The sequence below is a fragment of the Mustela nivalis genome (genome assembly GCF_964662115.1).
Source record: "Mustela nivalis genome assembly, chromosome: 3".
NCBI lineage: Eukaryota > Metazoa > Chordata > Mammalia > Carnivora > Mustelidae > Mustela > Mustela nivalis.
In genome coordinates this window covers 87,873,724-87,898,677 of record NC_139022.1, presented here as the reverse complement: position 1 = coordinate 87,898,677, position 24,954 = coordinate 87,873,724, and the positions used below count along the sequence as shown (strand labels likewise).

At 38.4% G+C, this 24,954-nt stretch overlaps 1 protein-coding gene across 3 annotated transcripts in view; it reads left to right on the top strand.

Moving 5' to 3' along the window:
• NLN (neurolysin) overlaps window positions 1-24,954 on the top strand; it is a 152,783-nt gene that overhangs the window by 18,278 nt on the left and 109,551 nt on the right. For all 3 annotated transcript variants that reach the window (XM_082723050.1, XM_082723051.1, XM_082723049.1), the window contains exon 2: window positions 23,195-23,454. In XM_082723050.1, coding sequence (XP_082579176.1) covers window positions 23,195-23,454 — 260 coding nt within the window. The remainder of the gene's footprint in view (window positions 1-23,194; window positions 23,455-24,954) is intronic.

Below are 24,954 nucleotides of genomic sequence, written 5' to 3'. Positions count from 1 at the left end.
TAAATCTTTGAAAAATAAAACAAAAATCTTCAGTTCACCATTAACCTTAGGATAAAATCAAAACACTGTGATTGGTTTATAAGTCCCTGTACTGTCTGACCACTATTTAGTTGTCCCAGCTTTTCCTCTCTTTCAGTAAACTCAGTGTTTCAGCCAGAGAGTTCCTATCTTTATCTCTTCATCTTAAATTAACAAATGGTGATCCCTTATTTGAAACATTCTTCTCTTTCCCTACCTTTCCCAACCTGGCTAATACTTGTCATTTGTTTTAAAGTTATTATAAAATACTATACATGAAAGTTAGATATCTATAATTTTTAGAAAATGAAAAAAGAGTGTCTGTATATCTAAAAGGGTATTTCTAGTACCTTTGAAGTCTTTAATGTGCCCCTCTCTGACTGTATCTCTTCTCCTTATTCCGGAGATAACCACTGATCTGTATTTATGTCTGTTGTCCTGTTTGTTTTGTTTATAATGTCATTAACAAAAGTATATGCTTTCCTTAACAATTATGGTTTGGTTTCACATGATGAAACTAGTTTTACATGGCTGTGGTTTCTTTTTTGTTGCTGTAAGTCCTTTCACTGGGTGACCATTCCAAAATTTATTATCTGTTTTCTTGTGGATGAGTGTTTTGGTTGTTCCCAGTTATTTGCTATTATAAACAATATTGTTAGAATATTCTTATATTTTCTCCTGATACATATGTGCAAGGGTATAGGCCTAAGAGGAAAATTGCTAGTTTTTTTTTATACATTCTCTGCTTTATCAAATGATACCAATTTTTTTCCAGAGTGGTAATAGTAAGTTATTTCCTCTCTCTGTATAGTGTTCATGAGTAACCACTGATCCTCCATCCTCAGCAACTCTGGGCATTGTCATTCTTTTGCCAATCAAGTGGTTGTAAAATGGTGTCTCTTGGATTTTGTACACATTGCCATGTTTACTGATGAGTTTGAGTGTATTTTCATGTTTATTTGCCATTTGTATTTTATGCCTATGTCATCTTTTGTCTGTTTTCCTATTGGGTTATTTTTTATTTCATATTGGATCTGAGCAGTATTTATATACATACAGATATATTTTACTTGACTTCACTCATTAAACAGACTTATAGGGGCACCTTGGTAGGTCAGTTGGTGTTCGAATCTTAGTTTCAGCTCAGGTCATGATCTCAGGGTTGTAGAATTGAGCCCTGCATAGAACTCCACTCTGAAGGCAGAGTCTGCTCAGAAGTCTCTCTCTCCCTCTTCCCCTGCCCCTCTCCATGCTTGTATTATCTCTCCCTCTAAATAAACAAATAAAATATTTAAAAAATATATTTATATTATATCTGAGCTATATACTGAGCTAAACTGAGAATACAGCTGTGGATGAGAAAGAACCTGTCCCTTGGAGCTAGAGAGTATAATGCTAAGTGAAATGAGTCAGTCAGAGAAAGACAAATACCATATGATTTCACTCATATGTGGAATTTAAGAAACAAGGAATCATGGGGAAAAAAAAGAGCCGGTCTAAAAAATGGACCCTTAACTTGAAATAACAAACTGATGGTTACCAGAGGGGAGGTGGGGGAGCAAACGGGTGAAATAGGTGAAGGGGATTAACAGTGGACTTATCCTGATGAGTACTGAGTAATATATTAAAATGTTGAATCACTATATTATATACCTGAAACTAATGCATAACACTGTATGTTAATTATACTGGAATTAAAATTTCAAACTTAATACAAAAGCTAGAAGAAACTAGCCCTGCTCACATGGGTTCATGCCCTCTGTTGAAGGCGTCAGAGAATAATGAAACAAATCTCTAAAGTAATTAGATTGTGGGGCACCTGGATGACTCAGTTGGTTAAACATCCAACTCCTGGTTTGAGCTCAGGTCATGATCTCATGTGGGATTGAGCCCCAGGGCAGGCTCCACGCTCAGTGAGGGGTCTGCTTGAAGATTCTCTCCCTGTCCCACTTCCCCTGCTCACATGGGTACGATCTCTCTGTCTCTGTAAAATAAAATCTTTTTAAAAAAATACTTAGATTGTAAGAGGTGCTGTTAATATCAGCTTGCTTTATACTTCCTCAGAATGAACTTACCTGATTCCTGCTAAATTTGGTCCCTTTGAATGCTGTAAGTACTTCCATAGCACACACATTAGTAGTAGTGTTTGCCTTTCTCACTAGTTGACCCGTTTTCCGAGATCAGGAGCCTATTTTGTTGTTGTTTATTTCTGTATTTCCGGCACTTAGTCTGGTGTTATTCACATGGTAAGTGCTTAATATCTGTTGAATGAATGAATGAATGGATGGATAGATGGGAGAAAAGTTGTTATCAGTGATAATAACTAAAAATTCAGCATTCCGTGGTAACGCCTGAGAAGTATAGGCACCTGGATTTGGCATTTTGATATTGACAATGACAGGTAAAATGCAGTAGAAAGTAACTATTTCAAACCCTATATGAAATAAATAGCTCATTGCACATTTTTTAATCCAAAAATACAGCTGCTAGGGGAAAGTACTATGTATAAAGTATTAATTTAGGCCTAGTTGAGTAATAAAAAAAATTACAGAGTAGAGTAATACACAATAGGAAGCTCACTTAGCCAACAAATACAGAGGAATTTTTAGTATATACTAGGTCAGTATGAGGCAGAAGAGAAGCCATATAACATGATGGAAACAGGATGTTGGTCCTATTCCCTTGTTATCGCTGGGGGCTTTCATACAGTAACTAGGTGTCCTACAGACCCACTTGATGGATCTGAAGAGCAATAGTCTAATGTAATGAATATTCTGGGAGCAAGACTTATTCTAAATATGTCAACTTGGATACTGAAGAAATGGAAGGAGGTGCCAACCTGTGAAGTACTGGGTCAGAGCAACCAAGCCAAGAAAGAACAGAGGGTAGACTTCTCATGACTGAGCCTGGGTCTTCTGAGAGGTCAGAAGCCTCAGGACTCGTGTGACTTGGGAGTTACTTCAGTCTGGTGAAATGTGGCACTGAGCAGAACATAATCTTTGTCTGGACATATGCAGTATAGTACTTACTGGTCAGACCAAGAAGCTAATGACATGCAGTCTGATCTACCTAGTGGAAGAAGTACCAGGAGAACCCAAAGAAGATAGAACACATCTTGTACCTGCTGTTAGATTTAGACCCTTGCTACAAGTAATATACTAATATACTTTAGTAACTGCGCAGAGGTACCTGAGAAGAAGTAAAAAAAAAAAACATGAAAAACTTTCCTGGCATGGGCTAAAAGGACCGAGGTTTACTTTTTGTAAAGATATATAACAGCTCATCAGAAGTGTTCCTAATGACATTGTAAAATTACAAAATCACAGGAATGATGGGTAGTAGAATGTGGCTGATTGAAACCTATATATAATGTCCAATCTGTATTCACTCATGCTGCATAGATTAACTGAGTACAGTTATTATATGTCATGGACTACTAAATGCCACGAAAACAGACGTGTAAAGCAAGACACCTAAGTTGGTGTTATTTGCTTCTTAAAATTTTTTTGTGGTCTTTACCAGAATTAATTTGTGAATGCTTACCTAAATAATACACATTAAGATTAATAAAAGGAAAACAAAAAAAAATCTAAAGGAACATTAGGGTTAGCCTAGTTGATTTAACTGGGTCCAGTTTACTATAAGTTTTCTGACAGTAAGGGCAAAGGGAGATTATATTGTTAGGTATCAGAAACAGTTTTTCCTGGTAGTGTTTGTGAGATAAATTTATTATGTGGATTCCTTGTATAAAAGAAATTAAATAAATCCAGTGAATGATAATCTCAATATTTATACAGTGAGTGCAGAAGTAGACATTTAAAGGCTGTATATGGGGACGCCTGGGTGGCTCAGTTGGTTAAGCAGCTGCCTTCGGCTCAGGTCATGATCCCAGCATCCTGGGATCGAGTCCCACATCGGGCTCCTTGCTCCGCAGGGAGCCTGCTTCTCCCTCTGACTCTGCCTTCCACTCTGCCCGTGCTCGCTCTTGCTCTCTCTCTCTCTCTCTGACAAATAAATAAATAAAATCTTAAAAAAAAATTTTAAAAAAAAAAGGCTGTATATGATTCTGTTTCTTTTCTTTTTTTAAGAGAGGAAGAGCGAGACAGAGTTGGGGAGGAGCACAGGGAGAATCTTAAGCAGGCTCCATGCTGAGTGCCAAACTGGATACCGGTCTTGATCTTGGAACCCTGAGACCATGACCTGAGCCGAAATCCAGGGTCAGACACTTAACCCACTAAGCCACCCAGACAGCCCTTATTTTGATCTTTTTAGTTTTTTAAGATTTTATTTATTTATGTGACAAGAGAGTCACAGCAAGGAGGGAACACAAGTAGGGGGAGTGTGGGAGAGGTTGAAGCAGGCTTCCTGCTTAGCAGAAAGCCTGATGGGGGCTTGATCCCAGGACCCTGGAATCATGACCTGAGCTGAAGGCAGACACTTAACAACTGAGCCACTCAGGTGCCCCTCTTTGGATCTTTCTTAAAAGGCTAAGGCAAAAGAGTCTAGTAGTGGTGATAAGACACATGCATATATGTGAAACTATGTACATGATAAGGTGTGTACAGAAATAATTAGAATACAAGGTAGAAGGTGATAAGTACCAGGGAGAGTAATAGAGAAATTGATATGGGAGTTGGAGGGGGGGAAGATTAGTTCCAAGATAAAAGGGAGGGACAAGGTCATGACTGATCCTTGAAGGTGGTAGGATTTGGACATGTGAAGATCAGAGGAGGGTGTTCTCTTACCCTCAGATTATGTATCAGAATTTAGAAATAGCCACATGAAGTTAAATGTCTAAGACAAACATGCTAAAAACTACTGAAAGGACTGCAAGAAAGACAATGTGCTACACCTTAAATATATATAATATTATGTATGAATTAGTCTCAACAAAACTGGAAAAAAAACAAATCTCAGTATATGGAGATTACACCAGGAAGGAAGGGAAGGAGGAAGGGTGGGAGAAAGAGAGGAAAAGAAAAGAAAAGGGAAGGGAATGTGCAATCTCGATGGCTTTGAAAGTATATGTGGTTTCACATGCCTGCATAATCTCACAAAACCTCGGTTTCTTCAACCTTATATTAGAGATAGTAGTAACTACCTGATGTAATTTTTGTAAGGATTACAGGAATTAATGTACATGAGAACACCTCGCACAATACTTTATATGACCTGGCTACATAGTGACTTATAATTTCTTCCCTTCCATTCAAGGTAGAAAAAGGTAGACCTAAGGATTTAGATAATAGGAACCGACCATATGGGGCACCTGGGTGGCTCAGCAGGTTTAGCCTCTGTCTTTGGCTCAGGTCATGATCTCAGGGTCCTGGGATCGAGCCCCATATCTGTCTCTGTGCTCAGGGGGAAGCCTGCTTCTCTCTCTCTCTGCCTGCCTCTGATCTCTGTAAAATAAATAAATAAAATCTTTATTTAAAAAAAAAAAAAAAAAAGAACCAACTATATGTGGTTGTTGAAAGTCACAAATGCTTTCTCCGTGACTGGTAGAGGCTACAGATGACCCACTGTTAAAGTGGGTAACTCTAAGTAAAGGTGAAAAATCAAAAGTTCCAGAGGAATGCATCTCCCTAGAACACCATTCTAATAAGGAGATTCTTAATGATATTAAACATGAAGTCTTATATTTAAACAAATAACAGAGTAGGATAACATAAAAGCAGCATATAGGAAAATACTAAGAACCTTTTGTTGTTTCCAAATTCAACATGAATTCAATTCATATAGCTGCCAAAGAATAAGAGAGAAAAAAGTCACTTAACAGATGACGCATTAAGTCTTGGGTGTCAGTTGCCAAATCCAGTGCTTACCTTCCAGTCCTGACTTGCCTTAGTCCTTATGTAACATTTACAATGTTGGCCACACAGTCTTGACTCCCAGAGATGCACATTCCTCATTTTTTCTACTATGAATGTTCCTCGGATTTTTTCAAGCTTCTTTTTCCTGGCCCCTGCCCCTCAAATGCTAGTTTTTTTCAAGTTTCTCTCCTCAGTGTCTACTGTAAAGTTCTTAGTTTCTGTCTTCTTTCCTTGAGCCTACATAGATGCTGAAGTCTCTTCTATACCTGCCATCCTGTCTGAAACCTTCCTCCAGTCCAGCTGGTTTGCAGTTTATTCCCTTCCCTACTTTTTCACACTAACGCCACTGTTCTTATCTGTGTGTTCTCTGGGATGTCCCAGTCCATTCTAAGATTAGAACATCCGAAGACATCTCTGCGTCTCTCACCAAGAGCCCTGTCCTAGTGATCAGGTTCAATTATCCAGTTGTCGAATTACCATGCTTCCATACCCTGCCATATCTTCCAGACACTCATAAAGCAGACTGTCTGAAATTTACCTAGTGCTATTTCCCCAGCCTGGTCTTGCTGTCACAGTTTCTATTTGCAATGGTAAGTTCACTGTGTTTCATCGGTAATACTATCCACCCTCTCATCCAAAGTACAAACTATAGCATCCTGTCCTTCACAAAGTCCTGCCAGTCTTACCTTTTGAATATTTCTTGATTTCATTGTTGTCTCTCCCACTCCTGTTCCCACTTTTAATTCTCATTGTTCTTCTGGAATAGTAAAGACTCTCAACTGGTCTCCTTTACCTCCTAAAATTGGCCTCTTCCCACTCCTCACCGTCCTAGCCCTGCCTTGGCCCCCAACTATCTGTGGAAGGAAAAAAAAAAAAAAAACCTGCCTGGCTGAATGATAGATATAACCCTCTCACTGGGGCATTCCATTGCCTCCAAAATGGAGTTCAGTCTCTAGTCTGGCATGACATTAAAAACAAAACAAAAACAGTCTTGTCTGTTCAACCTCTCCAGCTTCATTTCTCTCATTTCCGTTTCTAACTTCTGAGTTGGCTGTGATTCTAAGAATACACTATTCAGTGATTTAAAATGGGCCTCTGTTAGTCTTTCCACTCCACTTTCATGCCTGCTTTTAGGCTTCACATATTCTGTTCCATCCTTTCCTAGGTAATTCTTATTCATATCCCTTCTCCAGGAAGCTTTCTCTGACTCCCTAGTTTGGGTTGAGTATTGGTCCTCTATCCATCTGTGACATCTTGATTAAACACTGTAATTGCATTTACAATACTGTGTTGGTCTGGTACAAATAAGTGATCAACAAGTATTTGCTAATTTTTTTTTTTTTTTTTAAGATTTTAAGTAATCTCTACATCCAATGTGGGGCTTGAACTCATGACCCAAAATCAAAAGTTACACCCTCCACCAACTGAGTCAGCCCCAGGGTTTGCTAAATTTTAATGTGTTTCTCTGCCATAATAGCCAGTAAGTTCCTCGAAACCTTATTCATCTTTTATCTTTACCAAGTAGCTCTGTGTTCACTTCCTTCTGTGCTCCACGTGACTATTACATATCTCTACTCGGATAGCTCACTAGTGTTACAAACTGCCTATTTCTAAAATCAAATGCATATAAAGCTCCTTTTTTCTCTAGTCCTCCCACCCTCCCCCTATAAAAGAAAAAGAAACCGTCTAATCTGCTCCTCCTCCTGAATCCTCTAGCTCTCGCTCATGTCTATGCAAAACAGAAATACGGTCATGGATGCCCCTTCTCCTTCCATCTTCACTTTACCAAATCTTGATGGGGCTTCACTGGAAAGCAGACCCATTCTGGATGACTTCCAATTCTGAAATTCTATTATTTATCGGTAATCAGTGGCCTGGCTTATACAAAAAATATATAGCATTTTTAGGTTGAAAGATGTAGCTTAGTAAGTGATTGAGCTTTTAGATTCTGGAATAAAATCGCCTGGTTCACATCCCGCATTTGCCACTTACTTAGCTATGTGACTCTGGGGTTAGTAATTTAATATTTGTCTACATTTGTTTCTTCATCTATAGAGTGAGGATTAAGTGAGATAATGCAGAGAAAACACTTACCATAGTGCATAGACATAATAAGCACTTCACAAGTAAGTAAAATGACCTTGTATTATATTCAAGCAGGTGCTTTCCTTTGCTTTCAGTGTGGTTTCAAAATCTAAAGGAGCTAAGATTGGTAATTACTCATCTTTCATGTTTGTTAGGAAAGTTTTTTTAAACCTACCTTTTATCTTTTAGTGGTGAGGAAACTCTTCTCTGCTTTAAAGAGTAGCCTTTTGGTATGTAGGCTGTAATAGAATTTGAAATCATTTTTATCGTTGTAAAATTTGTGTAAGGATGATCATGTCTGATGGAAATACAAGACGTCATCATTATTTTCCTTTCTCCTCTAGTCTCTTGACTTTTTTATTTCTCACAGAAGTACAGACATTTGGCTTCTAGGGGGTGCTAAACCACACCAACAGCAGAACTGGGACATTGCCTGTGTCAACCTAGAGCCACAAAGGCCATGCTTTCTGATTATGTCTGTGCCTGTCTCAACAAGGACAGGACAGACTAAAGACAGGATAGACTAAAGGCACTGCTGAACTGTGGGCAACCTCAAGAGAATGGCAGACGTGACTGAGTGCTTGGTAACAGATGACAGTATTGGACAGCTTGGCCTCTGGAGGAAGATTGCCTGGGTTACTGGCCATTTCTAGCATTATGACCTTAAGTAAGTTATCTAACCTCTCTGTTAAATAGCCTTAGTTTTATCATCTCTAAAAATGGAGGTAATCTGTGTTAGGGTGTTTTTGGAAGGATTAAATGAGTTAGTATATGAAAAGCACTTAGAATAGTGCCTGCTGTATAAATATTTGCCATTGTTATTATTATTGGCAGTGCTGGTTGTGGTGATTGACAGCAGCCAAGAAGCAGCAGGCTTCCTTTAACTAGATGCAGTAGCATGCCAGCCAAAGTTGTTGGCCTGTTCTAGGTACACTAGAAAGCCATATCCCTTAAAGCTTCTCTAACAGTCCATTTACAAGGTAACCTTCACTATATCCACAAAGAAATGAAATGCCGAAGCACAAGCCCATAGTCAGCTACCCAGGACTTCACTGGCCTTCATTCTGAATTAAAGGATTTGGACTGGCTGGTTTCTAAGGCCCCTTCCAACTGTGAATATGTGAATCTTCATTCACTGGTTAAATACATTTATTCTTGTGCTCTTGTTTTCCTTTGAGGTTTGCTTGATTTAGTATCCCTTTTCTTTTTATTTATTTATTTTTAAGCAATCTCTACACCTAACCTGGGGCTTGAACTTAAAATCCTGAGATCAGGAGTTGCATGCTCTACCAACTGAGCCAGCCAGGTGCCCTTAGTGTCCCTTTTAATATGCTTGTCAGCATGAATTCATATATTGAGTTCATGTTAATGTTACATTCATCTGTTTCTCAGACCATGTCTTGAATTTGCAGTAATAGCTAGAGCTAGGCACATGAAAAGTCCTTCGTTTTTTTATTATGATGTAAATTTGCAATCATAAATCAAAGTAGATGCAACTCCCTCACCAAGATTCAAAATTGTCAGCTCATGGCCAATCTGTTTCATATACTTCCTCCTCCAGTTATTTTGAAACATATTCCCAGCATGATATTGCTTTAATCATAAGTATTTCAGCATACAGCTCTAAGAGATAAACTCTTTTTCAAAGATATATAATCTACAATAATTGTTAGATGATAATAGATATATAAGCTACGTATCGTCATCACATATAATAACAATAAACACCTATTTGTGGCTGAACCAGTCTTTAGAAAGAAAAGCAGACTAGCTGTTAGCCTAGCCTAGCATGAGGGTTTAGCCATGATCATTCATTCAACAAAATATCCATGTGAGATGACCCCCCAAAAAAAAGAGCCTAAGTATTAACTAATGTACCAAGGACTCTCTCCTGAGTCATTTAGTAAGGATTTCAATTCTGAAAAGTATACCCCAAACACCAATTAAATATGCCAGAAGCAATTTATTCATCCTCCTAGAGAAAAATAAAAGTGGAATGTCTTTTTTGAATTGTGGTTTTCCATGAGTGTGGGTAGGCCATTTATTAATGAATTATTAAGGAAGTCTGAATTTCATTTGTGAGGCAGCACTTGATTTCAGATGCTCTGATTCTCAGGTGGCTTTTAAGCCAGTTGAAGGATTTAAGAAGAACAATCTTTCCATGTTCATTTATAGTTATTTTTTTAAAACCTGTAAATATTAAACCACTTGTCCTATATACAACATTAGGAGAAAAACAGACTAATGTCTGATTCTTATTTTTCAGAACCTGAGATTTTTCTGTTTCCTTCCTTATAACTTTGTAATCAGGCGTCTCTGTAAGTTCTGTTTGCCGAGAGTAGAAATAATACAGGTATATCTAGTGTCACATAGTTCTTCCTATGACCTTAAGCAATTTCTTTTTAACATTTTTCATTTTTATTCTTATCTCTTAGAAAAGATGACTTTGAAGAGTCCCTTCACATGTATTTACAGTGAAATTTGGGAAAAAGAACTCATTTCCATGACATTCTAAAATCTAAAGAAAATTTCTTTTTTTTTTTTAAGTGGATAACTAACTTTTTTTAAAAAGGACTACTTATTTTAGAGAGAGACAGCACAAGGGGCAGCGGGGGGATAGGGAGGGGCAGAGGAAGAGAAAGAGAATCTTAAGCAAGCTCCCAGCCCAGCGTGGAGCCCAACTCCAGGCTCGGTCTCATGACCGGGCACCCAAGCACCCCAGATGACTAATGTTTTAAGATAGAGTTCACCAAACTGGATCATCATTCATTCCTAGGAGAGACTTTGTGTAATACAATTCATTCTACTTTTTAAAAGCCTTACTGATAATAAGAAGTTGTACACAACTGAAGTTGTATGTGGCACTGGCTCTAAAATAGCCTGTTTTCATTATGTCAGACCAAAACTGGACCTTTATAGCTGCACTGGTCTTTTTAGTCATCAGATTTTTGTTGATATTTAAAAATGAACTTCTGTCTTTTAAACTGTTCCAGGTTTATAGGGAAGTTGCCAAGATAGTACAGAGAGTTCCCATAAATCCCTTCCTTACCCAGTTTCCCCAAATGTGAACATCTTACATTACCATGGAATCAGCACTGGTTCTTTAGTACAACTATGGAACCAGTATATGTATATTACTATTAATTAAATTCTGTACTTTATTAAGATCTCACTTATTTTTCCCTAATGTCCGTTTCAGGGGATCACATTATATTTAATCAGCATGTTCCCTTAGACTCCTCTAGGCTGTGAGAATCATTCAGTCTTTGTTTTTCATGGAATTGACAGTTCTGAATAGTACCAATAGGGATTCTATGGAATATCACTCAATTTGTATTTATCTCTCAGTTACACTGAGGTTATAGGTTTGGGAGAAGAAGATAGTAGAGGTGTTTGCCGATAAATAGGGGTACATGATGTCTATTTGGCATCACTGATGATGTTAGTCTTGGTCAGTTGGCTGAGGTAGTGTTTGCCAAGTTTTTGTACTATAAAGTTGCTTTTCCCCACTTCTCCGTGCCCTTCCTCTTTGGGAGCAAGTCAGTTAAATGCAGCCCATACTCAAGGCAGGAGAGAAATTAATCTTCACCTTCTTGAGTGTTGGAGTTCCTATATTAAATATTTGGAATTTACCTATATAGAATCTTGGTTTTTTTTCCTTCCTTGGTTCCTTCCTTCCTTCCTTCTTTCTTTCTTTTTCATTCATGTATGTCAGTATGAAGTCATGGATTTTATATTTTGGGAGAACCAGTCATACTTTGGACTCTCCCTCCCCTTAAAGGAGCCACAAGTGGTATGTATAACTCTCAGCCATGTTTTTTTTGTTTTTTTGTTTTTTTCATTTATTTATTTTCAGCATAACAGTATCATTATTTTTTCACCACACCCAGTGCTCCATGCAATCCGTGCCCTCTATAAGACCCACCACCTGGTACCCCGACCTCTCACCCCCCTGCCACTTCAAACCCTTCATATTGTTTTTCAGAGTCCCTAGTCTCTCATGATTCACCTCCCCTTCCAATTTACCCCAACCCCCTTCTCTCTAACTCCTCATGTCCTCCATGCTTTTTGTTATGCTCCACAAATAAGTGAAACCATATGATAATTGCCTCTCTCTGCTTGACTTATTTCACTCAGCATAATCTCTTCCGGTCCCGTCCATGTTGCTACAAAAGTTGGGTATTCGTCCTTTCTGATGGATCAACCATGTTTTTTTTAAACTTTAAATTTTGAGGGGTACCTGGATGGTCCAGTAGATTAAGCATCTGCCTTCCGCTCAGGTCATGATTCCAGGGTTCTGGGATCAAGCCCCGCATCAGGCTCCCTGCTCAGTGGGGAAGCTGCTTCTCTTTCTCTTCCTTGCTTGTGCTCTCTCTTGCTATCTCTGTTACTGTCTCTGGGTTTCTCTTGCAAATAAAGAAATACAATCTTAAAATAAACTTTACATTTTGAGATAGAGATTTCCACGCAGTTATGAGAAATAACACAGAATGGCCCCATATTCACTTCATATGGTTTTCCCCAGTTGCAGTAAGGAATTGATGCAGTCCACCAACCTTATTTACATTTCACCAGTTTTATATCCACTCATTTCTATGTATTTGTGTATTTTCACATGTATGAATTTCTGTGACTATTAGTTATCAAACTTAAGTGCTACTTCTGTGAGTACAAAAAAGGGACTGTACAATGAAAAAAATAGATACAGCTTTTGGCTTTATCGGACATAGGCTACTCAAAATAAAGGCCACTGGAATGTCTCTATGTTTACGGTGGTTCTGCTCTGTATTCAAAGTCTTTGTGGCTCAGGTCATGGTATACATTTTTGTGAATGGGCTCTTTATGGGGAGCGTATTGTGTTACTTATGCAAGAGCAGTTTGAAAGTTCATTGCTTTTTTAAAGTTTTCCTAAAGCTGCTAAACATTTTCTGTATAATCTAAGAAATTACTTTCGCATACCAGCAGGTGGAAGCAAGAGCAGTCTTATTGTGGACTTCACTTTCTGAGTCTACTGGCATATTCTGTAGATAATCTGTCCATGACTCAAAGTATCTTTATGATATATCCCTTACTTAATTACTTTTCTTCTTTGCTTTATTACCTTATTTGTTTCGTGTCTTGGGCTGAACTTAATAGTCATTCTAGGACAAACTTAGATTTTTCATTACTTTTCTAGCTCATTGACTCAGCAGTTAACAACGTGTATACTTTGCACTAAGGTATTACTCCACATTTGCTAAGAAACACAGAGGTGACTAAGACATGGAGTGTGTTCTTAAAGAGCTTCGATTATAGTAGAATTAGAAGGAAAATGTCTTCATTCTTCTCCTGACCTAGGATAAATAGATCAGTGTGCCTTCCTAGTGTTTGATCAGCAAATCGATGGCTGGTATTCAATCTTCATACCGATTTCAGTGCATTCAACAAACATCTACTGAGTATCAGGCACTTTATAAAGACTTAACTTATAAATTTGTGCTTTTTTCCTTACAGATTAAAAAAAGGCCAAAGCAGTGCTCACTTCAGCAGCACATATTCTAAAATTGGAATGATACAGAGAAGATTAGCATGGCCCCTGCACAAGGATGGCACACAAATTCATGAAGCATTCCATATTTGTAGACAAAACCAAAGAGGGAAACAAACCATAAGAGATTCTTGATCTCAGGAAACAAACTGAGGGTTGCTGGAGGGGAGGGGAATGGGAAGGATGGGGTGGCGGGGCAGTGGACAAGGAGGGTGTGTACTATGGTGAGTGCTGGGAATTCTGGTGAATCACAGATCTGTACTCCTGAAACAAATAATAAATCATATGTTAATTAAAAAGAAAAGACCAAAGTAGTCTTTAGCTATATCATTTATATTTTAGCTTTTTAATACAGATTGCATAGAGTAAGTATCCAGTTGACATATAGACCCTGAACTTAAGGAATTTAGAAATTAGAAGTAGCCAGTTTTAGTAACATTTCCTGGAATACACTTGGGAGACCTTCCACAAATGCTAATGGAAATAAAATGGAAGTATGATAACTCTTGATCAATTCTGCTAGCTATTTAGCAATAGCTAATAAGAATAATAATAAAATTTTGAAAGTAAAATTAAAATTTTTATTTTTCAAAAAGATTTTATTTATTTATTTGATACTGAGAGAGGGAACACAGCAGGAGGAGTGGGAAAGAGAGAAGCAGACTTCCTGGGGAGCAGGGAGTCTGATACGGGGCTCCATCCCAGGACCCTGGGATCATGACCTGAGCAAAAGGCAGATGCTTAATGACTGAGCCAACCAGGCATCCCTAAAATAAAAATTTTATACAAAGGATATAAAAGAAAGAAGAGTGTGTGTATGTATTTGTCTTTCTGTATGTGGAGAGTGAGGAATACAGAACTATCCCATGGCAGATTTGCTTGCTCTGTCCTCTAAATGCCCCATCACTCTAGTCATATAAAATTTGCTGCCTTGTATTCTCTTTGTCTCTTCCTCACAAGTCTGTAAGCTCCTGCAGGGCAATAACTATGTCTTATCTATGTGGCTTCTTGGGATGATTAAATAAGGAAAGTCATGTAAACTCTTGATATAATGCCAGCACAGTAGCAGGCTCTTAATAAAGAGCGGGGGTCATGATGATACTTAACAGTCATATGTGTGGCAAGTTTCTAGCATAGGAACCTAGATGATTAGTAAACTGGGAGTGGGAATTCACGAGATCAGATTTCAAACATGTTGCATTTGAGATGTCTTCAGGTCTGAGCTCTAGCTAAATATCTGGATGGAGCCATGTGATACACCAACTTTTTTCAGTGGGTACGGGAAGAGAAGCCAGCAAAGGAGACTGAGAAGAAATGGTCAGAAAAGTGGGAGAATGACTAAGAAAGAGTAAAAGTAAGTTTTGCCAGGGAACTTTTAGTGAAATAACATAGACGAATTAGTGATAAGGAAGTAGAGGCAGTAAGTGGAAAATTTGCAGGATGCAAAAATTGAAGACCATAAGTTGGAAGACACATCTTTCTTTAAAACTAAGAGAAAAATCACACGAATGGGTAAAGGTTCAAGAGATTATTATACTTAATTGCATTCCCTGTAAACTCAGTAATCAACCTAGAAGGATCTTTCTGGACATAAGTTGTGGTAAGGAACATCAAAAGTAATAATTATGGCCAAGAATCTGAATCTCTGTTTGGTAAAGGTGACTTATTCGAAGGCTATACCTTAGTAAAGTATTCCAATACTATACCTTAATAAAAGTAAAAGATGATTTATTCCAAGGCATGTAATTCTATAATACTCTGTTCGTGGAACATTTCTATCCTAAGTCAAATTTAAAAGGCCTTTAAATGGGGGTACCTGGGTGGCTCAGTCTTTAAGCATCTGCCTTCAGCTCTGGTCGTGGTCCAAGGGTTCTGGATCCCTGCTCTGCGACGAGCCTGCTTCTCTGTCTGCCCCTCCCCCCACTCATTCTATCTCTCTCTTTCTCCCTCCCTCTCTCCTCTCCTCCCTCCCTCTTGCTGTCTCAAAATAAGGTCTTAAAAAAAATTAAATGTCCTTGGGGCGCCTGGGTGGCTCAGTGGGTTAAGCCGCTGCCTTCGGCTCAGGTCATGATCTCAGGGTCCTGGGATCGAGTCCCGCATCGGGCTCTCTGCTCGGCGGGGAGCCTGCTTCCCTCTCTCTCTCTCTCTGCCTGCCTCTCCATCTACTTGTGATTTCTCTCTGTCAAATAAATAAATAAAATCTTTTAAAAAAAAAAAGAAAAATTAAATGTCCTTAAATGAAAAAGCTGTTGCCTAGACCACTAGTAACTCGAATACCAGATGCTTACCTTTTTAAGAGAGCTCTAAGTAGGGGCACCTGGGTGGCTCAGAGGGTTAAGCCTCTGCCTTTGGCTCAGGTCATGATCTCAGGGTCCTGGGATCGAGTCCCATGTCGGGCTCTTGCTAGCAGAGAGCCTGCTTCCTCCTCTCTTTCTCTGCCTGCCTCTCTACCTGCTTGTGATCTCTGTCTGTCAAATAAATAGATAAAACCTTTAAAAAAAAAGAGAGAGAGCTCTAAGTACCCAAACTGGAGGGCTCAGTAATGACTGATTACTAATCCTGAATCTGTTCCTGTGCAAGAGTTGATTTAGAAGAAAAATTATTAGCAACATTCAGGATGCTGGAATCCAGTAGGTGCTGTTTTTTCCAGTCTGTACCATCTTATCTGATTGCAGATCAGAGCTTTATCTAATGCTCTACAGAGGCTAAATACGCTGAAATAGAATGACTTGTATATTGGACATGTAGCTAATAGAAGAAAAGTATTAAATAACCTTAAGTGGAATTTTTGGGGTAAGCCTATCACTATTGAAATAAACATGTACCTCAAACTGTGTTAGGGTCAGGGTCTCCATGTATCACGAAAACCCAGTCTCTGCTCAAGGTCTGTTGGACACACAACCAAGTCAATAGGTGATTACTCTTCAGTCTGGTAAGTGCTTTGGTCACTGGACATGTAATACCGGTTAACAGAGCAATAATTCCTAAAACAGCTGAAGGTAGTCAAAAAAGGCTTCCTAGAGAAGGTGAAATTTGAGTTAAGATTGAAAGTTGAATTCTGGGAGCATTGCAGTCCCCAGTAGCTGAGGGATAAACATTAGTTTTGAGGTCAGTACTAGGACTGTTTGCCAGGTGTTTTAAAGAATTGGGGCAAGTTTTAGGAAATGCTGTGCCACCACTTTAGAGAAGGGATGAGGACATGGATAAAATATAAATTTGGGAGAATAGAAGTTAAGAGGCTTTGCAGGAATGATCTTTGCTTTAGTCCTGACTCTAAGAAAACACATCTCCCTGCGTGGATATTTATTTGTGATGTTGAAGGAAGATAGTGTTGCTGCAGTGAGTTAGCCACATCAGTCCCATTTCCTTTCAGGTATACAGTGAGCACCTACTGTGTGCTCAGCAGTGTGCCTTGTGTTAGAGTTGGGGATTTTGACAAAAGACATGGTTATTGTGCTTGGGAAAGCCCTAGTGTAATTCAGAGTATGAGTCAAGCCAATTGAACAGGTGGGTGATAGTAATTTAAATGCCTAAAATGAATGGCATAAGTAAAAAGTGATAGAATCTCAGATTTGGATGAATAGGAATGGTCAAAGAAGCCCTGATGGCAGGAAATGGAAATTAAACTATGCTTCAAAAGAATATGAATTCAGTAAGTCACAGCATTTCTGAAAGTAGTTCCATAAAATGTTTTGCAAAACTTTTAAGACAGTAATTAACTAAGAATAATTGTAGCTTGTTCATATTTCTAGATGAAATTCTGCAACCTGATGATGTCTTTCAAAATCTATGTCACTTGGTTTTTTTGGTTTGTTTGTTTGTTTATTTCCTAAACCTTATTTGTCCTGTGGGACACAGGACCCAGGAGCAGTAACAAATGCCCCTTCCTTTATAGTATTCCATTATAGTATAGTATTATAGTATTCTGTATTATTTCTTAGTCAAAAATTTTAGAGTTCTGTGTTGAAAAGTGCTTTAAAGAGAGAAGAGACAATGAAGAAGGTATGGGTGGTACAGGACTGATAGAGCCTGGAAGTTTATAGAAAGAAAAGCAAACAAACTAATGTTTAATTATATAGTAGAAATCTCAGCTTTAATCTAGAGTCTCATTTTCAAATAATTGCATGTAATAACTCCTGTAGAGAAGACAGCATCATGCTGTGTTGCCTGCTTTCAACTTTGGTACTTCGCAGTTGCAAAAAGTTACCAGAAAAATCCTCACCAGATTCTCAAGGGTACAATCACATTTGATAGAGTGATTGCAGGTGCACTGGTTTCCCGCACAGGTGCAGCTCTGCAGGGCTGCAGAGCCACTGAAGGGGAAGAAAAGACAAAGGTACCAGCATCTGAAGGGTTGAATGAGCTTGAAATCGTAACAAAGGGGAATAGGGATATTCAACAAAATGATGATGGAAGAGGAAAAGCGGAGACAATACAGGTAGAAAAATTTTCAATAGATCACAATGTTTTAGTTAGAAATCGGAGGGAATCCTTTTGTCTCCTTTTCTTTGGTAACAAGAATTATGAATCCTAAATGAAATTAAAACAGAATCCTAGAAGGTGAGAAAAGTATAAGGTAAAAAAATATATTGTGTTCTTCTGACCCATAAAATTACGGTCTCTAACTTCTTTTTTTTTTTAATTTAATTTATTTATTTTATTTTTTATAAACATGTATTTTTATCCCCAGGGGTACAGGTCTGTGAATCACCAGGTTTACACATTTCACAGCACTCACCAAAGCACATACCCTCCCCAATGTCCATAACCCCACTCCCCTTTCTCCCAACCCCCCTCCCCCCATACGGTCTCTAACTTCTGTTGCTTTCTTTTTATCCCTTCTGTATTCGGGGAATATTATCACTTCAAGGAAGGGGTATGTTTTCATTAATTCCAAAAGAAACTGTACAAGGGTAATTATGGGTCTGTCTTTTCAGCCAGGGTAGAGGTGCTCATATCTTTGCTAATTTCACTGAGTTAAAATCATGTATGCTGTGATCACACATTCAACCTTTAGACAAATATTGGGAAATAAAGGAAAACTAGTAGAGGTTCATCTTATCAGTAAAAGTTATTTTCCCTTAAAGGTGTGTAACAATAATGAAAATTAGTAATAATTGGTTTTTACTTGAAAGAGTTGAGAAAAGACCAGGGTGGTCAAGGTGCAGAAGTGCTATGTTTCAGTCATCACTTGCTGGTCATTACATCAGCAATCCCAGGGCTAGCCTCTTCACTTATACTAGAACTTCCTTGGAAAGCCAGTCATTTGTGGTCATGGCTGACTTCTCCTTGAGCCTCAGTTCTGTCTTGCCATAGGGGGATTATGGAAATAATTATTTTGGACACTTTTAGCCAACTCCACACATTGAACTTTGCATACCTATTATTCTTAGCCATCACCAAGCATTTAAGACCCCCCAGTCATCCATCATTTCTTGTTGTGACCTTCATACTTTTGTGTGTGTATGCTCATTCTTTTATCAGTTAGGATCCTCTATGAAGTAAATAACATAAAACTGCCTTCAAACTGGCATAAACATAACTGGAAAGTAGCTGTAGGTCAGGTTTCAGAAGTAATTGACCATAGGGGTTCTGGGATATCAGTAAATATTTGCTTTCCTTCCCTTAGTCTTCTGTTCACAGTGTTTGTTTCATCATAAGTCAGGTTCTACTCTTTGTTCTAAGGTAGATGTCAGCTGCTATCAAGGACATAAGCTTGCTCAATTATATACATTAGGAATAGGAGTTCTGTGGGTAGAGACAACCACCTTCACAGATCATGGACTGGGGCAGGGGGGCTTATTGATTCATGGGTGCCGTGAAACAAATGTATATCTACTTAGTTAGAGGGAAGCAGTAAATGGCTGGACAACCCACACCTATCTAGCTATCTGTTCTACTCCTAGACTTCTCTCTTGCAATTTCTGGAACCCTTGTCCCATGATAAACTCCTTCACTTTCTTTATACTCTCTGGATTGTCTTTTCTTCTATTAACCTTTCCTGGAATCCACTCAAGCCTGGGGAAAATATTTTCTCTATCTCCCTCTTTCTTCTACACCCCATATACCACAATGGAAGGAGGAAAGACCACATCTTCTTTGTTCCCCAGCTGCTGCCTTGCCCCCAGTTATGCTCCCAGACCAGCACTTCTTCACCATTAAATAAAAACCCCTTCGAGGCTCACAGTCTGCTTTTCTCATTCTATGCCCTGTTCGTGATATCCTCCACCAACTACCTGGTTTGTCTTCTCCAGTCTTTGAAGACTTTGGTTTTTGGCTCAGTCTTCCTTTCTACTACCAACTCAGCTACCAAGCTTTAGCTAACTCCAATGTCCACATAGATGATTAAAAAAAAAAAAAAAAGATTTTATTTATTTATTTGACAGAGAGACCACAAGCAGGGGGAGCAGGAGAGAGAGAGGGAGAAGCAGGCTCTCCAATGAGCAGGGAGTGTGACGTGGGGCTCAATCCCAGGACCCGGAGATGACCTGAGCTAAAAGCAGACGCTTAACCAACTGAGCCACCCAGGCACCCCTCACGTAAACAATTTGTCCATCCTAGATTGCTGGTCATTTGCACCCTTTCACCTCATTTATATCAACCGTTCACTTCGGGGTAAATGTCCTGGATCTTGTCAGATTGCTTCACCTTTGAATTCTTAAATTCAAACCCATACTTCTTTACTATAACCTAAGTATTCCTACTTTACCTGTTTTATTTTACTGAGACTTTAGTCTCTGTTCTCTAAAATACATTCAGCTCTAGAGAATTGCTTAGATGTACTCTCCAGTTCTTAACGTTCTTCCTCCCTCTCAGTCGTAGGATTCTGACTTCCACCACTAGCATCCCGCTGACACTGCTCTTCCCAGAGCCATCAGGGACATTCCTGCTGCTAAATTTAACAGACTCTTTCAACTCTCTTGAAATATATACATTTGGCCCTATTGCACGCCCTCCCTTTTTCTATGTTTGCTTTTCACGACTTTCTAAATCCATTCTGGCTTGGTTTTCCTTCTACCTCAATGCTTAAACTAGAGTTAAGGCTCAGTTGTCCTGTTCTTATTCTGCAGACTCCCTTGGGCCAGTTCAACCAGCCCTGTGACTCCAATTACCACATAATATTAATGAATTCCACTTACATGTGCTATAGCCACTTCAGACTTGGCATGTCCAAAATTGGATTTCTCTTTTTACCCACAAAAAGCCACTTTCTTCTAAATTTCCTCTTTTAGTGATGGTACCACCATCATCCATCCATCCAGTTACAAGACAGAATCTTGGACAGCATCATTGACTCACTCCCCACCTCTAAACCAAAGACCACGTCATATTGATTCAACTTCCTAAATATCTACTAAGTCACTCCAGTTCCCCCTGTTTCCGAGTTCAGGATACCATAACATTATGCCCGATTTACTGTAATAGCTTTCCTCTAGTATGATCTCTCTTTTCCAAACCTTTCAACTCACTATAATTTGGGTGATTTCTCTAGAATGTGTATCTTACTTCATCTCTTAGCTGATTAAAACCCTTCGTTGGCTTTCTCACTGCCCTCAGAATAAAGCTGAAATTTTTAGTGATTCCCAAGACTTTTCATTCTCTAGTCCCTACTGACCTTATCAGACCTCTCTCCTTACAGCTTTTGGCATTTGGATAATTTCTGGATATCATCCAGATCTTGGCTTGCTCCTTGTACGCTCTGGAAAATCTTCCTAGAAAAGTTCCTTCTGTGGTATTTCACAGTTCCCTCTGCTTATTCCTGTCATAGTGCTCATCTCAGTACAATATAATAGTTTATCACTTCATCTCTTCACTGTTTTTTGTTTGTTTGTTTGTTTTAGAATTTATTTATTTGACAGAGAGTGAGAGAAGGGAGGAGAGAAAGCACAAGTGGGGGGGGGGCAGCAGAGAGAGAGGGAAGCAGGCTCCCTGCTGAGCAGAGATACGGGACTCAGTCCCAGGATCCTGAGACCATGACCTGAGCTGAAGGCAGAGGCTTAACCCACTGAGCCACCCAGGCGCCCCTCTCACTGTTTTATAATAGTGGAGCCCTACTCAGTTTGCCTGCTTCTCTTTGATACCTGCCACAATGACCAGAAAGTATATGGTCATAAGTATCTGTTAAAGAACGACCTTAAATAAGTCACTTAGCCTGTCCAAGCCTCAGCTGCATCATCTATTAAAAGGGAATAATGTGCTGCCTACCACATAAGGTTGTTTTGGGGTCTCGTAATATAATAAGAGTAAGTTTAGCAGAGTAGTTAAGAGTGTAGATTCTGGATCTCTACTATCTGGTTTTTTATCCTAGCTCCCACCATATAACCAGCTGTGTGACCTTGGACAAGTTACTTAATTTTTTTGTGTTATAGTTTCCTCTTTGGTAAAATGAGAATAACCACAGGATCTGCCTTATAGTTTTGTTGTGAGGACTGAGTGAATAAATGGAAAGTCTTTAGTACAGTGCCTAAACACACAACAAATGTTAGCTATTAATTATAATTTTATTCACAAGCTCTAAAATTATATCACATGGTATGTATTACATATATACACACATGGCATTAATTATTAGTTTGAGAGTTTTAAGGAGGTGAAGGATTGGTATCATACACTTCATCTCTTTTTATCTTTTAGAATAACATCATAGCAACCAGAGTTATTTCCCAAGTCTTAAATTAAAATTGCCATAGTTGATGTACATGAAATCTTTGTAAAAAGAAAATTTTTACATTGGTGTTCATTGTAAAAAGAGCATTTTGAAAATGTTTCCTTTCTGAATCCGAAAGTATTTTTTGAGTCTGTTACATTGTAGGTAGATGTTAGCACAGAAAAACATTTAAAACATTTAGTTCTTTTTAATTTTTATTTTTTTGAAGATTTTTATTTTTGTAAGTAATCTCTACACCCAATATGGGGCCTTCTCTTAGAACCCCAAGATCAAGAGTCATTAGCCAGCCAGGCACCCAGCACAGGAAAAACATTTAAATCAAAACGATTACTGGTTTAATTTATAAAGGACAATATTATTGAATTGACATCTAACTTTATTTCTCAACATGAGTTAATTACATAACCAATTCAGTGTTTGGTAACCACTAATTCCATTAAATCTGCATTCAGGGAGGGGAAAAAAAATGCAAAAGCATTTAGTTTTGTGCTTCTGTGTTCACCTGAAAGAGATTTGCTGAATTTTAATAAAAAGTTCTTTTTAGGGGTGTCTGGGTGGCTCAGTCGTTAAGCGTCTGCCTTTGGCTCAGGTCACGATCCCAAGGTCCTGGGATCAAGCCCTGCATCAGGCTCCCTGCTTAGCGGGGAGCGTGCTTCTCCCTCTCCCACTCCCCCTGCTTGTGTTCCCTCTCTTGCTCTCTCTCTCTCTCAGAGTATTTATTTATTTATTTAGATTTTAATTAATTTAATATGGGGCGCCTGGGTGCCTCAGTGGGTTAAAGCCTCTGCCTTGGCTCAGGTCATGATCTCAGGGTCCTGGGATTGAGTCTGGCTTCAGGCTCTCTGCTCAGTGGGAAGCCTGCTTCCTCCTCGCTTCTCTTTGCCTGCCTCTCTGCCTGCTTGTGATCTCTCTGTGTCAAATAAATAAATAAATAAATATTACTTATTATTTATTATTTTTAAAATAAAATATTCAAAAATAAAATAAATAAAGTTCTTTTTATTTTGATTAGATAATAAACATTTGTATATTGACTTTGAACCAACAAATGCTTAATTTTTATTCTTTTTCTGATTCTTTTAGAGTTGGTGGTTCCAGGATTTTACTCAGAATGACTTTAGGAAGAGAAGTGATGTCTCCCCTTCAGGCAATGTCTTCCTATACTGTGGCTGGCAGAAATGTTTTAAGATGGGATCTTTCACCAGAGCAAATTAAAACAAGAACCGAGGAGCTCATTGTGCAGACCAAACAAGTGTACGATGCTATTGGCATGCTTGACGTTGAGGAAGTAACTTATGAGAATTGTTTGCAAGCACTGGCAGATGTAGAAGTAAAGTATATAGGTGAGTAGGACACAGAAACACCTTGATATTTCGTTTTGTAGGCATCATAAACCATTTTATGCATTCTCTTTGGGCAGTCAATCCATTTTCCAATTTTACAAGACATTGGTTTTTCCATAATCATTAATTAATTGCCTAGAATTCAGTTAAATAAGATTAAAATTTTTTATTATGTTAGCATTGGTACTCCAAAATGTACCTTCTTGCTACAGCTGCTTTCTAGAGAGTATTTTAACATAATGCATCGAAACTCTTAAGAAGTTCATATCCTCGCCCTGCAATTCTGCATCCAGGCATTTAATCTAAGGAAATAATCAGATACAGGAAAATTGTGTATACATTTATATTTAAACAGGCACTCTGTCATAGCAAAAGCTTGGAAACAAGCCCTGGGTGCCAACCAATAGAAAGGCCAAGTAATAATACATTCAGCCTCTGCAACACTGTATAGCCATTAAAATCATGTTGAGGAACAGTATTTAATAACATTTTTTTAAAAATCACACAGAGAAGAAAACCAGAAGAAAATACAAATTTTAATAATTGCTGATTTCTTGAGTGTTGGGTTTTCAGTTGGTTTTTAAAAATCTATTCTTTTCTGCCTTTCTCAGTTTTCTATTTTCTCTATTTCCTACACTTAAAATATATTATCTTTGTAATATAAGTATTAGACCTTTTGAGTTAAAAGGAAGATTCATGTCCGTTGTCTCTAAGGGTTAGGTATACACTGGAGTATAATCATGGCTAAGCAGCCTTGGCTGTGTATCCAGGATTTGTAGGAACATAGGTTATCTGTAGAATTGGATATCATAAAGATTTATATGTATTCTGGAATTTGGTAGGTTGTCCAAAATCCTGCACGGCCCTAGTGCTGTAGTCATCTCTTTACCCACATCAGCTCCTCAACACCAAGAGTTCCCTACCTTATGTCCTCTAATAGGGACTCTCTTACCTCTTGTGTTTCATTTTCTGCCTCTTAACCACCACCTGCTTCACTCTGATTATTGGCCACTAAATCTGGCTAAAAGTCTTGAGTTAAAACTCCTGAATAAAAAAGATCTGGTTGGTCTCAATAGTCAAAGTCAGAGGGATGGAATTGGTCCCCGTTTGGCAGTTTTCCCAGAAGGCAGCTTCATGTGTCTCTCCCTTCCTGTATGTGGTTTGTCCTTCATTCAGAGCCTCAGTTCTTCTGTCATGTATGGCCAAAATGGTATGCCAGCCTGGTGACTTATACATTAAACAAATACAGAAATCAGTGGGGAAAAACAAAATCTTTTAAAAAATGACTTAAATTCTCCTTCTTCCCCAATAATATACCTTTTAAATATACTTTAAGTTTTCTGATATTCTTGCTGTCCCATAAGCTCATCTTTGTGAGTTAATTATAAAAATTTCTGAGTTTAGGAGTAGCTTTTTATTTTTTATTTTTTATTTATTTTTAATTTTTTAAGATCTTATTTATTTATTTGACAGAGAGAGAAACGACAAGTAGGCAGAGAG